At 42.8% G+C, this 14,509-nt stretch overlaps 1 protein-coding gene across 1 annotated transcript; it reads left to right on the top strand.

Moving 5' to 3' along the window:
- Positions 1 to 1,420: 1,420 nt before the first annotated feature.
- Positions 1,421 to 14,269, top strand: LOC145361228 (scavenger receptor cysteine-rich domain-containing protein DMBT1-like). The gene is made up of 9 exons (XM_080216866.1): positions 1,421 to 1,457; positions 3,089 to 3,403; positions 4,374 to 4,691; positions 5,391 to 5,429; positions 5,617 to 5,733; positions 7,830 to 7,931; positions 9,805 to 9,915; positions 10,400 to 10,531; positions 13,933 to 14,269. The coding sequence occupies exons 1-9, from the start codon at positions 1,421 to 1,423 to the stop codon at positions 13,977 to 13,979; spliced, it is 1,218 nt and encodes a 405-aa protein (XP_080072992.1). The 3' UTR covers positions 13,980 to 14,269.
- The last annotated feature ends 240 nt before the right edge of the window (positions 14,270 to 14,509 follow it).

Here is a 14,509-nt window from a genome sequence, read left to right as displayed (position 1 = left end):
GAGTGCAGACTTGAATGAGCTCAGTAAAGGCATTGCACGGGTACGATTTACATCCAGCTGTTCAGGTGGAAAAAAACAATGTACTAATGTCTAGAGGAGATTTCAAAGCATGGATAACGTGTGAATGGTGGACAAAAACTCCAGAATAATACAGTAATTTTTCGAAAGACGTTTATTCCCTGAATTAGCCGGTCCGAGATTCTGTCTGATTTTGGAGGTACACCTACCATTTTATGGTCAGCTTATTGCTCCAGAAGATTTTTTAATAATCGCATCATAATGCAATGCTTAAACACAGTGCATTTTGTTTAAAATATACACTGGATCTGGCCCAAGAACAGTATATTCTGTCAATGACACATTAGCTTTTCTCTTCAGCATGGACTGCTCTGTTTGAGTTGAAGCACCTTCCTAAAACCATAACAAATTGTATTAATTAGTTCGATGTGATTTTTTATGATTATTGGGCAATGATTATGAATGCAAGTATGAAGTGTGTTTTCCCGTTTACAAAAATAAACTGGCGTGTGTTCTGCAAATTCCGATGTGTAAATTATTTGGGTCTTTGCTTATTCCTGAAACAGAAAATCATGGGCCGAGATTGGTTGGTGGAAAGGACAGGTGCTCCGGCCGGGTGGAAGTGCCGCATGGAGAGCACTGGGGGACGCTCTGTGATGTTCACTTTGATATAGAAGACGCCAGTGTGGTCTGTGAGCATCTTCAGTGTGGAGTGGTCGAGAAAATTCTGAAAGGTGCAGTCTTTGGGGAGGGAAATGGGACAATATGGAAGGAGAACTACAACTGCCACGGAAATGAATCCTGGTTCTGGGAGTGTCCGGTTTCATCCGTGGAAGAGTTTAACTGCTCACATGGAAATGACGTCAGTGTCATCTGCTCGGGTGAGTCCCTAAATCAAGATAATGAAAACACGTGCTGCTGGGATTAAAGAGGATATTTCTATATTTGACCGCCCAAATGTTGGCCCATCCTCGAATTCCATAAACATTTATTATCACTCTATCAATGTATTTGCTTCAGATTCAGAGCAGCCACGCTGGCTGTTCAGCCTCCGGTCTGATTGTACTCAGCAGCCTCTCATCACATCCTTCACCTCTGCACCGGGGGAGATGCTCTGGAGGGTGGTAATATCAATTTGATATAATTTGCTGCACTGTAACCACTGTTCTCCATGTCTTTATATCCCTAGATGAAAACTGGTCACTGAGATTGATGAATGGGGGAAGTCGGTGTGATGGGCGAGTGGAGATTTACTACAACCACAGCTGGGGCAGAGTGCAGGACAGCCTCTGGGATCTGTATGACGCTAATGTGACCTGTAGACAGCTGGGCTGCGGCGAAGCGGTAACCGCCTATAACAATTCAAAGTACGGAGAGGGTGAAGGGCCTGTGTGGGTGAATGATGTCCAGTGTGAAGGAAACGAATCGCATCTCCGGAAGTGCAGCAAATTTTCACTGAACCCGAATCACAGTGACAGCATCGGCGTGGGGGTTCTGTGCTCAGGTGAATAAGCAGTTCACTTTTCCAGAAACTATACATGTATAATCTTGGTCAACTGGGAATTTCCTTCACTTTCTTTTCGGGAACACGTTCGTGAGATATTTGACACTCCTGATTGGATATTGGACAAGATGCTCTGGGAAAAAAAAAGTAATAGTTTGGACTATGATGAGTTACATTTGAGTTAAATCAATTAACAACTTTATAAATCTCTAGATAATTCCCTTCAGTAAATTGAGACCAACACAGCTAAAGACGTTATTGGCAATGGGGACTAATGTGTTGATCATTGGGGCTGGTTTTAACAGCACAAAGAAGGGAAGGCCGCATTTAAGAAGGAGATTGTAATCTTGAGTCCCTGTCAATAACATAACGACTCTTATGTAAGTATGAAGAAAGACTTGCTGCATACAGTGTCAGATGGGAAGGGAAGCCAAATGTCTGAGTTAATTTCAATTTATTTGTAACAGTTCAGATTTACATTAACACTGCAATGAAGTTACAGTTAAGGTCTCCCAGTCGCCACAGTCCGCCGCCTGCTCGGGTCAATGCAGGACTCTCGGAATGGCAGAGGTGCCCAGACACAGAAACAATGGACACAATCAACACAAACAGTGACTCAAGCCAGGAATCAAATCCAGATCCCAGACATTGTGAAGCAGCAGTGCTAACCATTGTGCTAGCGTGTGGATTCGACTCATGGGCGCTGAATGTCATAATCACTAGGGGGAGCGATCAAACAGTGAGCAGTAATGGAGAGCATAGATATCTATAAACATGACCATGATGTTTTGAAGCTAACTTGTACTGACGGGAGAGAATCCAATGCAGATCAAATAATCAGGGCTGGTGGTGTTGTTGGCCAGGAAGGGAGAAAGGGAGGGGATTGGGGAGGGAGGGGGTGCGAGTGCGGCTTTGTGCATCCGCTGGTCACTGCTGGTGAGTTGGAATGTTGACGGCTCATTGAGAAACATTTTGCTTGCATTCTCGTGTTTTGGAGGGGTGGCCATGAGGGTAGATTTGAAACCTGCATTGTTGAGATAACAAGGAACTGATGACCATTTTAGGAGCAACTTGTGTGAGTTCTCAGGAAAGGTCACTGTCTGAAAGGTCAAGTCGCTGCCAGCCTACTTGCATATTTACAGCATCTCTGATTTGTTCTGATATATATGTGTGAACTGGTGAAACATCTGATGAAGTTTGCATTGGAAAATGAGTCAGAGAAGAAACAAATAATCTAATGTCTGCTTAAAACATTCTGTGTGGAACAACTAATCGCATAAGTTAAATAAAGCAAAACAAGCAGCAATGAGTGGGTCAGATCCACACCAAAAACGATCGGATTATATATTCGTTGGAAATATGAATATGTAGACGATTGCAAACGCCACATCATTTATTTTACCTCGGAACAGAAACGGGTTTTCGTAGAGAGTAGATTTATGTCCCTGTCAACGGCTGTTAAAATACACGATTTAATTTAGCTGCAAATTATACAATAGTTTGAATTAAGCAAAGAGATGAATATGTTTAAGAAATATAATCTTGTCACTTTTATTTTTCTATTAGAACATAAGCATTTAAGGTTCTCTGGCGGTGGAAGCCGATGTGCGGGGCGACTGGAGATTTATCACAATGGGATCTGGGGCTCAGTTTGTGATGATTCCTGGGATCTGACGGACGCTGACGTGGTTTGCAAGCAGCTGGGTTGTGGACATGCATTGCCGCTTCCTCTTCCTGCTTTGGCTGGACCTAACTCACAGCCAATTTGGTTGGATGAGCTGGAATGCTCCGGGAATGAATCATTTCTCTGGGAATGTCCCCATGCATTGTGGGGTAAACACGACTGTATTCATAAAGAAGATGTGAAGATCATGTGCTCTGGTAACTGTCCCAACTTCAGTTACATTAGAAGTTTCATATATAAGACATGTTCCTGATATACCTAAGGACGGCGCTTACGAATGCTTCTATGTCAAATCCCTCTCTATTATTTATTCTGGACATCATTACCGTTACATTATTTCTATATCCTACTTTTGACGTGTTGCCTTATGTTACTTTATACCTCATTTCCTGAGATAAATGCGTTTTCCAATTAATATCACTGACTATTGTGAACACGAGTCTTAAATTTCATCAGTTTATGTGTAAAATGTTCCGGATAACTACATTATTTTGCAAAGATGTTTGACGTAATCAATTATTTCTCGAGAAACGTGCTGTCCCTTTATTCTTCACATCAAAATGCGCCCCATTCCATTGAGCAGTTGGAAAACTAAGTTGTCATTGCCATGTGTACCTTGCCATATATTAGCATTGTGATACACGCTTTGCAGTCCTCTTTCGTACTAACAAGCCAGTTTGCTGCCGCAATAGATGTTCTTTGTTTTCACTGTCGAATACAACATCCAGCTGGCTTATGTCACTCTCAAGGATCAGGGACCACAGAAGCAATCGATGCAAACCTCGCACCGGCAGTTTTGCTACATAAGAAACGAGAAACTTTGCAAAAACTCTTTTAATCCACTTTTATCCTGATTGCCTGGTTTCCCAATGTCTTTCGTGAGCTTTCACTGTGGGAACTTGTTGATGCTCTGCTGGTAATCCACGGACAGAGCATCTAAAACATTGTCCCCTTCACCATTGCTGCAAGCTTTGCAAATAAATCAATCGGGTTCAGCGTTCAAATGTTTCGATCGAAATTCAATGTTGCTTATTTTTGATTATGTTTCTTTTCTGTGACCTTTATGAAATAATTATTACAAACTGTGATCTCAATTTAGACAAATCCACAGTGTAAGAATCAGAGTTGACAATTGCACCACGTGACTATTTATGAATTGATTGACAGAGCACAAAGAGCTGCGATTGGTGCAGGGAAAGCATCGCTGTGAGGGCCGAGTGGAAGTGTTCTATAATGGGACCTGGGGAACAGTTTGCTCTGAAAAGCTGGATCGAGTTGATGGAGCAGTGATCTGTAAACAGTTAGGTTGCGGCACACTCGTTTACGTCGACTATGACGCTCGCTCATTCGGAGAAGGATCCGGACCTATTTGGCTGGATGAGATGGAATGCCTTTCACACGAGTCGACCCTTTGGCAGTGCCAGGCAGATCCGTGGGGTCAACACAACTGTCATCATGGGGAAGATGCAGGTGTCGTTTGTTCAGGTAACACAGTCAATCATTCTGCTTACAGGTGTGATTTGAAATATTGATTTAGATCATGGAGTCATCATGTTTGTCTTATCAACAGGGGGAGACACACCGAAGCGAGAGCAGGACACTGTGAACAGCTGCAAGCGAGTATCAGGTGAAGTCAGAACTTTAGTAAAACAGCTATCTGATTGTTTATAAATAAATTATTAAGTCTTGTGCTCCATCAAGGCTAATAATTTATTTCTTATCATTGACAATTTCAGGACAAAGTATGCGCTTGGCTGAAGGGAGCAACAGCTGCTCCGGGAGAGTGGAGGTATGGTGTAATGGAACCTGGGGCACGGTGTGTGATGATTCCTGGGATATGAACGATGCCAGTGTTGTCTGCAGACAGCTGGGCTGTGGCTCTGCTCTCGAGGCCACAGGAGGGGCCGCTTTTGGGCAGGGTACCGGTACTATCTGGCTGGATGAGGTGAAGTGCACCGGAAGTGAATCCTTTCTGTTTCACTGCCCTTCATCATTAGCTCAGTCTGACTGTGATCACAAGGAAGATGCCAGTGTGATTTGTTCCGGTAAGTGTCCCACTGAGTGGTGTTGTTTTTGACTGTGTGACGTTTTTGTCCCATTTTTGCTGAAGTTAATTTATGTTTTCAAATGTCTTTCTGACCAACAATGCAAATAATTGTCTCCCTTTTACCATATCTTCATCAGGTCCGGAATTATCTCCGACTGTTCCGCCCACACCTTCAGGTATGCCTCAGTAATAAATATCAATCACTATTACGGCTCATTTTACACTAGGATTAATAGTTGCCAGACATTTGTATTGCCTTTTTTGGTCAATTTCTACCGACAGTCTGAGTGTTAGATAATCATGTAAGTATTTAAAACATTGTGGACACTTTATCTCACAAGCTTCGTTGAATCTTTCATCAAGGATATGAAGATGAAAGCACCTCCATCCCTCTGGTGATCTGCATATCACTCGGTGTCCTGTTGATCTGTGAGTTCATCGCCCTTTTGGCAGTAATGCAGAGAAGATCATCAATAAAAGGTAAGGCCCGAATCATATCCCTGAACCCACGCTAAGTCATGGATGTTGCTTCATACATCAGAGGGACTTCTCTGCCGATTTACATAGAATGACTTGAATACGTTTCAAAAACAAATTAACTGAGTGTTGACCAGTAATTTATTTCGAGTCACATGAGAAAGAGTAAAATATGACATATAAATGAGGGAGTTATCTACATTCATATTCCTGCTCCATCCACCAGTGCATGGGATACGGAATTGCATTTTTTAATGCAACAAATTGAACTCTAATGACCTGCACACTTCAGTATTAAAGGAGATGGCAGCAGATATAGTGCGCTTGTTTTGTTATTTCAATGTTTCCGAGATTCTGGAAAGATATCAGTGGATTGGAAACACGCTGGTATGACACTTTTATTCAAAAAAAGACAGAGACACAAAAAAAGGCAAACTGTAGACCACTTATTTTGACCTCTATGTTGGGAAGTTGTTGCAGCAAGTCATTAAGCAGGAGATAACTGATCAATGGAAAACAAAGCGGAATTCTCCAGAGTCAGCACGATTTAACGATGGACAACTTGTGTCTGACAAACTTGCTCAAGTTTTTTGTTTTGAGGATTTAAACAGCGATGTGGGTGATGGACAAGTGTTAGATAACAAAGGTTGGGCACAGAATATTGTCTTCGATAGAGGATTGGGTGAGTGGGAGAAAGCATAGGATAGGGATAAAAGGTTCCTTCTCTGGATAGAGAGCAAAATGTAATCGGAGGGATAACACAGTGTTCAGTTTTCAACAGGTTACAACTGATATAACTGACCTGTGATTCGGGCCAGAGTGAAACACAACAAGATTTGCGGATGATCCAAAGATAATTGGGAAAGCAGGTCCTCAGGAGATTATCCAGTTTACAGATGGATATTGACAGGCGAGGACAAAGGGCCAGAAGGTCACAGATAGAGATAATATGGATACGTTTGTGGTCAAACATGCTCGCAGAGAGAAAAAAATAAAAGGGTAAATGATTATTGGACTGGGAAGCATGTTCAAAGTCTGTGAATGCAGGGGGATCTGGGTGTACTTGTGCATGAATGACAGAACGTTAATGCACAAATGCAACATTTCGTAAGAACGACAATTTGAATATTGGCATTTACTGCAAAAGGACAGGAATTTAAATGCAAAGTAAATATCAGTCAGTGGATTCAAGAAAAGAAACAAGTATGTGTCTCAATGAAAGTTGGATAAAGCTCAAATGGAGCAGGCAGTTTGTGGATTTGTGACCAGGATAAGATCAGCCATCATGATATAGAACAGTGGAGCGGGGTCAAATGGCTGAATTGCCCAATCTCGCTCCTAATTCCCGTGTTCCAATGTGTTCATTAATTATTTAGCAAGTGACATTTTCTTCCCACTTACAACTGGTTGCAAATCAACACTGAGTTTTTTTTTGCTGTTTCAAGTTCTCTGACAGTACTCGACCCATTTTGAGACGTGATGGTATGATTTTCCACAATTATCAATGTCAATACTGCATCCCAGCAAAACTATCCCACTAATTTTACAGGATTCATGCCGGCGAATAGCGTCCCGCTCTCTGAGTCAGATGCTCCATGTTCAGTCCCAAGACTTTATAGGAACAAAGTGTCAGCGCTTCCTGTAAAATCCTTCCAAGGCAACAAGGCGGTCAGAACGGGAGATATTTCTGTTCGGCCATGGTTGGTATGGAGTGGTGCCCCTCTGGCAATAGGTTACTGACCTGCTCCATGTTAAAACATGTAATGGCCATGGAATCTGATGAATGTCTGCCTTTTGCACCACTGGTTTTGAACAGATAAACAAAACTACTGCAAGTGTCTAAAATCGCACCGAGTTCTCTTGATTCCCATCTTATGCGCTGACTTTCACTGGTCTCCAAATGTCCCAGTGTTCCCTGTGATGGAGGCAGTGGCATCATCACTGGTTTCATGATGCAGAGAAACAAAGTAAATACTGCGGGACACTGGTGCGAATTTAACCTCTACATAGAATGAGGTATGAAATCAATACAAATTATGAACAGAAATATAGTTCTAGAAAGTAAGAATATGCTAATTGCCCCGATCTTCCTCCAACAGAACCTGCCGCGGGGAGCTGGGATCCTGTTATATATCAAGCCATATATGAAGAAATAGATGATATTCCTGCCGCCAAGCTATACACTCAGTCTCGTGGTTCAGGTTTGTGTGTGTTTTAGCCCAAGCTGCATGGAAAAACACTGCTTCACGTTTACCCCCTTTTAGTCATGGTCAAGGAAGCATTAATCTCCCTGTCCTCATGTAGAAAGGAGACATTTTAAATGTCTTTATTTATCTTCAGAGGATTTGTGTGCTTAATAAATTACCAATACTCATTATTGTTCAAGAAAATGTTTGCCTTCTGTTTAAAAATAGAAAGCAGAGTAGCTATTTCCAATTCCCAACTGTTTTGCAACTTGCACATATCAAAGTCTCATGTAAGTCATATTAAGCAAAATATTTTATTGAATGTGTAAATACACTCAATAATTTATTGCTGCTGGCCACATACACAACGCCTAATTACAGGACAGGTTAGTATTTTGGAAATTTCCTGGAATGCAATATTTTATTTTGTAAAATTGGTAGTTTTAAAGCCATTTTTGATAGAATCATAGATAAAATATTAATACAACAAACAAAACAAAACAATTTCAAACTATTAAATATAAAGACACATCACCAATGCAAACAAGGACCAACAACAGGGGAAATGCGTTAGACTCGGCGGAGTAGTGAACTGAGTTAAATGAGATATGGAATCGGGGGTAAAAAATGATGTTATTTATTAAGATGGCAAAGGAGGACTATTATATTAGTGAAAAATGGAGTGTTAACTTACATAACGAAATATTCAAAGAACAAAACAGCACGGGAAACAGGCCCTTTGGCCCAACGAGCTCATGCCGCCATCTTAACAATGTGTTTTTCCTCCTCCATCTTTGACCCATGTCTATGCTTATGGTACCCCTATTTCATTACTGCTGACGGCACGGCGACACAATACTGCCTCATATATAGAACATAGAACGTAGAACACTACAGCACAAACAGCCCCTTCGGCCCACGAGTTGCGCCGATCACATCACATCAACACCTACCAATCCATAGACCTATCTATAACCCCCAATCCCACTAAATCCCATATGCTCATCCAGAAGTCTTTTTAAAAGACCCCAGCGAGTTCGCCTCCAGCACCTGGGTTCATTTCCCGGCTTGGATCACAGTCTACGTCGAGTTTGCACCTTCCAGCAATGTCTGCGTCACTTTCCTTCAGATTTTCCGGTTTCCTCCCATAGTCCAAAGATGTACATACGTGTTTGATTGGCCATGCTAAATTACCTCTTAGTGGAGGTCAGAGGGATAAGTTGGTTCATATGTTTGGCTGCGGGGACAGAGCCTGGGTGAAATTATTGTCAGTGCAATCTCAGTGGGTCAAGTGGCCTCCCTCTGCACTGTCGTGTGTCTATGATTCTATGGATTTTCATCTCTGAGAATGAAAGGCAGGGGGATAGAAGAACAGGGAAAAGTGATTCTGGATCATAAAAGCCGGTCCACTGACCCAGATGCAATTGATTATTTTTTAACACATATTCCTCATTCTCTGACGTCTCACACATTACCTTTCCTAAGGGACTGGACATTTCGGATCCAGAATTGACACTATTCTCCCCCGAATCTGGCTAAATTAGGGGTTCCATTCGGAGACACGCAGGGTATAATAGGTGTAGGGTGATGCGGCGGCGCGGGCTCGTTAGGCCGAGGGGCCTGTTTCCCGTGCTGGGTTGTTCTTTGTTCTTTGTAGAATAACATCTTTTGTCCAGTAAGGTAGTGCTGGTTCTTCACTTTGGATCACTGCAGTCAGTCTGCTGACTGTTCTCCCAAATTGGTGCCACGATCAAATGCCAGGATATTTCCACAGAGGCGATGAACTTGTGATCTCTGCTCTGACTTTCTGAATCACTCTCTGCCATGATAACATCGCAATGGCTCCGTAACAAATTTGCCAACTAACCAATTATTTTGTGTTTACCAGTTTCTTCAAGCATTGACTCCTTCAATCAGATTGAATATTACACCAGTCACAGTTTGGGAGACACGGATCCTGGATCAGAATGTCCTGAAGTGGATTCCTCCTCTATTCAGGGTAGGTCGAAGTTCACATTCTACCATTTCCTTCCACGACTTTCCATTCTGTAATATCTAAAATAGCTTCAGAAATCTCCAAACGTGCACACCATGACGTGTACACCATGAAATGACAGTGCCAAGTCACTCAGAGATTGCAGAATGGTTTCAGTTATATAAAATTTGATTCTGAAACAATGTTTTATCATCATTCAGAACAATTGGAATTACCATGTATCTCCCCAGAAGCCTGTCTTGGCTCTGAGTTGTGTTCTGGTTTGTGGGATCGGCGCCTCATTAGAACGGTATAAATTTGAACTGAAATTGAAAAAAAATATAAACACAATTTCGTCCAATATTTCCCATACTCTAATTCACTGGTCTCCACGCCACAATAGATCAATATCTGTTCCATAATTGCTGTGGAAATAGACATTTAAGGAGATCATTCTAATTGTCCTTCATTACTAATTAATTCCAATTCAAATACATTTCCCTCTCAGCTCCTGCTTTGACAGACTATGACGATGTTGAGACTGAAACCATTGACTCTCAGAGTGGGCACTTGCTGCTGAACCGGGACCCTGACGGTATCTTCACTTTGACAAGTTCCAGCGGTGATCTCAGCACTCTGGGTGAGATAAATCTTTGATTGTTCCTTTTCTTAAACAGTCGACCGTGATCAGTACACAATAAGTTGATAAGAAATTGGAACAGGATTAGGCCGTTCAGCCCCTCGAGCGTGGCCCGCCCCTCAGTGGATCATGACTAATCAGACATCCATCATATTGACTCTCTTGCCTTTCCCTGAGTCCCTTCATTCCTTTACTGATTAATGATTTACCAATCACAGCCTTAAATGTGCACAAGGACTCTGCCTCGACAGCTCTCTGTGGCAACGAGTTCCAAAGATTCACAACATGTTGAGAGAAGGGAAAAACACTTCAAATTTCAGTCTCAAGTTGGTACCCTTCACTCTGATTCTGCGCAGTCTGGTGCTAGAATCTCTAATGTGTGGGTGGGCGGGGGGAGTGGGTGACAACATCCTCTCAGCATTTATCCTGTCGATCCCCAGAACAATCCTATGTTTCAATGAGATAACCTCTTATTCTACCGAATACCAATGTGCATAGTGGCAGCGATGTTTCTTTTGCCATTATTAATCAGTATTTGTGCAGTGACTATATTTGCCTCTCGTCGTTGATTATCCGAGCTCCGATGTTGCATCTTACTGTTCTCTCTTTATTATTGTTTCTCGTGTTTCTCTTTCCTATGTCACACAGTTTGTGTTCCCATCAACTTGTCATTCTGTTTTATCCCTTCCTAACCACACTATCAAACACTCACCACAGGACAGCATTTCCCGTCCCAGCCAGGTACAACACGTTCACTTTGTATTGATCTCCAAATCTCCCCATCCCCACCGCCCCCCCCCCCCCCTCCCACCACCCCCACACCCCCTGAACCTCTCCCAACGCCCCAGGAATCTAAAACCCGTCACTATAGCACCAGATTCCCAGCCAGGTACTCAGCTGATATTCCAGCAACATTAACTTTGCCCAATAGGAGGAGCTGTTAGTAACTCTGAAATCACCAGATTTGAGGTATCAATTTTCAACTGACTTCCGAACCCCCATAATCCGCTTTTTGGGTCTATTTTTTAACCCACTTGATTAATATCGATGCATATGTTGGCAAGTGTGAGGTGGTCCACTTTGGTAGGAAGAATGGTAGGAAGGACTATTACTTACGTGGCGAAAAACTGCAGCAGGCGACGGTGCAGAGGGACCTCGGGGTCCTTGTGCATGAGTCGCAAAAACCCAGCCTGCAGGTGCAGCAGGTGGTCAGGAAGGCGAATGGGATGCTGGCCTTCATCGCGAGGGGGATTGAATATAGAAGTAGGGAGGTCTTGCTGCAGCAGTATAGGGCATTGGTGAGGCCGCAGCTGGAGTACTGTGCGCAGTTTTGGGCGCCGCACCTGCGCAAGGATATTTTGGCCTTGGAGGGAGTGCAGAGGAGGTTTACTAGGCTGATACCGGAGTTGAGGGGGTTGAGCTATGAGGAGAGGCTGAATAAACTAGGCTTGTACTCGTTAGAGTTTAGAAGAAAGAGGGGAGATCTCATTGAGACGTATAAGATGATGAATGGGATGGATAGGATAGAGGTGGAGAGACTCTTCCCGCTCAAAAAAGACAGTAGGACTAGGGGGCACAGCCTCAAGATAAAGGGGGGGCGGTTTAGAACGGAGTTGAGGAGGAACTTCTTCACTCAAAGGGTGGTGAATCTCTGGAATTCTCTGCCCGTTGAAGTGGTGGAGGCTGCCTCGCTAAATATTTTTAAGAAGCGGGTTGATGGGTTTTTGATAAGAGAGGGGATTAAGGGTTATGGGGAAAGGGCGGGAAAGTGGAACTGAGCCACGACAGATCAGCCATGATCTTATTGAATGGCGGGGCAGGCTCGAAGGGCCAGATGGCCTACTCCTGCTCCTATTTCTTATGTTCTTATGTTCTTATAAATCATGACAAGCGGCTCTTCAGCGCCCCCTGCTAAATAGCTCCCAACTGCCCTGAGAGATCCTTGACCCGAGCACCAGGGGCGCAACATCCCAGGCCTGGAGTATCGTTTGCGGCCAAACAAATGTCTTCCAATTTCCCTGACATTTGAATCTCATATCAGTTTTGCCCTCCCACACTTTCTGCTTCTAACTCGTGCAATGGAGCCATATATGGCGCTATGAATTGGGATGTTACTCCCATCACATGAGAAGCCATTACCCCAACAGGATCGAAATCAGCCCACCATCAGTGGCACCTCCGCGCCAGGCCCTAAATATTTTCCCTGCTCGTCTGCCTAACACTAAGGGGAGATTTAGCATGGCCAATCAACCCAACCTGCACGTCATTGGATTGTGGGAGTGAACCGGAGCACCCGGGGGAAACCCATGCAAACACGGAGAGAACATGCAAACTTCACACAGTGAGATGGGGATTGAAAACACGTGTTTGAAAACCCCTGATGCTGTGAGGCAGCAGTGCTAACCACTGTCTCACCGTGCTGCCTTTATTTTGTTCTTATTAACTTAAAACAATCTGGATTCAGACTGATATTCAGATTGAAATAAATCTTTAAATTAAACTACACCATTCCTTCAAACTCAGCCCTTGTGACTCCCTGTTTCTCGAAGCTCCAGACAAGGCCACACTGAAGAGCCTTCCGTCTTTGGCCCAAAATTCAAGGCTTCTGAAGCTGCATTAATCCTGATTTCTAATTAACTAGCTCCAGCTGAGAGGCTGGGGAAATCTGTTTCCAATCTGCGATTAAAATTCACCCAATCAAAAGTGCAATGTTTAATTGATTGCTAAAATAATGAACAAAATAGATTGAAATTTAGAATTTCCTGGATTCTGTGAGGAAATCCCTGTCATTTCTGATCTCCTTCATGGAGTCCCATGCTGTGACTGCTTTCTGAATTGATTATCACCTCTGATTATTACTGCAATCTCCCGCCCTCTTGTGTGGAATGTACTCGCTCTGGTGTGCAGCCGATCATAGAATAATTGGTATTTGGGTTTAGTTCCTGTGGCGAATGATCTGAATTGTATTAAACAAGGAACCTACTTTAAGCCCAAAGTTCACCAAAAATGTGTCTGCCCCCGAAAGTGTACAGTAAATCCGTATTAATCCAACCTTATTGGCTCCTTGCCCTCCAGCCAAAAATAAGAGAGATTTGCGTGGCAAACGGACATTGGGCAGTGACCATTTATTTCCGAAGTTTACACATATACATTATAATGTTAAACCGCATTTTATGACATTTTCCAATGGGAGGGCCGCAGTGCAGGGAAACCTGTCCCACATGGTTTCTGCTTTGTGATTTCCTGCAGTATTTTCAGTGGTACATTACATTGAAAGTTTCAGAGAGAATGTGCAGTGTGTATTTGATAGAAAGAAACTGACAGTGAAGTGGAATATAATACAAGTACTTGTAAAGATTTGACCTGATTGTGTCGCACTCATTTTTCTTTTACCTTTTCAGGTCACAGTCATCCCAAAATTCAGGATGTGACGTCTTCAGACATGTGACTTAAATCAATGGGGACGCCCATTAAGTTTTCCACAAATGTCGCCATGTCGAATATGCTTTAATCTCACATAAGTACGCAGTTGTTTTTGCATCAATATGTTATTATTTCATGTTGTGTATTGTGTGAATTATTATTTCTTTCCTTGTTTTATATGAAAGAGTAAACGTTTTGTTCAATTAATAATGAAAAACAAGATGGAAAGTGTATCGAGTATTGCACTGTCCATATTAAAGTTATTACATTGCATTGCATTGTGGAACGGAGCCGTGATTATAATTCAAGATTTTATACAAGTTTTTTTTTTGGTCAAATAGATTTGACGTTCATTTTGTGAAAGCTTCACTTCTTATGCAATTAAATAAAGATTAGGGCGGATAAATACATGGTTTGCTTCCGTTTTCTTCATTTGTTATATTCTAGATCATCATGGAGGCGGAGGCGGGGTCGGGTGGGTGGGGGTGGGGGTGGGAGGCGGTGCTCCACTGCATTTCCCCAGCAACTAAATACAACCCGATTGCATCCCAACAC

The sequence above is a fragment of the Carcharhinus amblyrhynchos genome, chromosome 34 (genome assembly GCF_965287045.1).
Source record: "Carcharhinus amblyrhynchos chromosome 34, sCarAmb.v2.hapA, whole genome shotgun sequence".
In the NCBI taxonomy this organism is placed as follows: domain Eukaryota; kingdom Metazoa; phylum Chordata; class Chondrichthyes; order Carcharhiniformes; family Carcharhinidae; genus Carcharhinus; species Carcharhinus amblyrhynchos.
This window is presented reverse-complemented; position numbering and strand designations above follow the sequence as displayed.

Bases quoted from the DNA above. Each gene is read 5' to 3' on its own strand.
- LOC145361228 (XM_080216866.1), top strand. From the start codon at position 1,421: ATGTCCAGTGTGAAGGAAACGAATCGCATCTCCGGAA. The intron at 9,916-10,399 runs GTAGGTCGAAGT...TTTCCCTCTCAG, and splicing joins GGATTCCTCCTCTATTCAGG to CTCCTGCTTTGACAGACTAT. The intron at 10,532-13,932 runs GTGAGATAAATC...TTACCTTTTCAG, and splicing joins CGGTGATCTCAGCACTCTGG to GTCACAGTCATCCCAAAATT.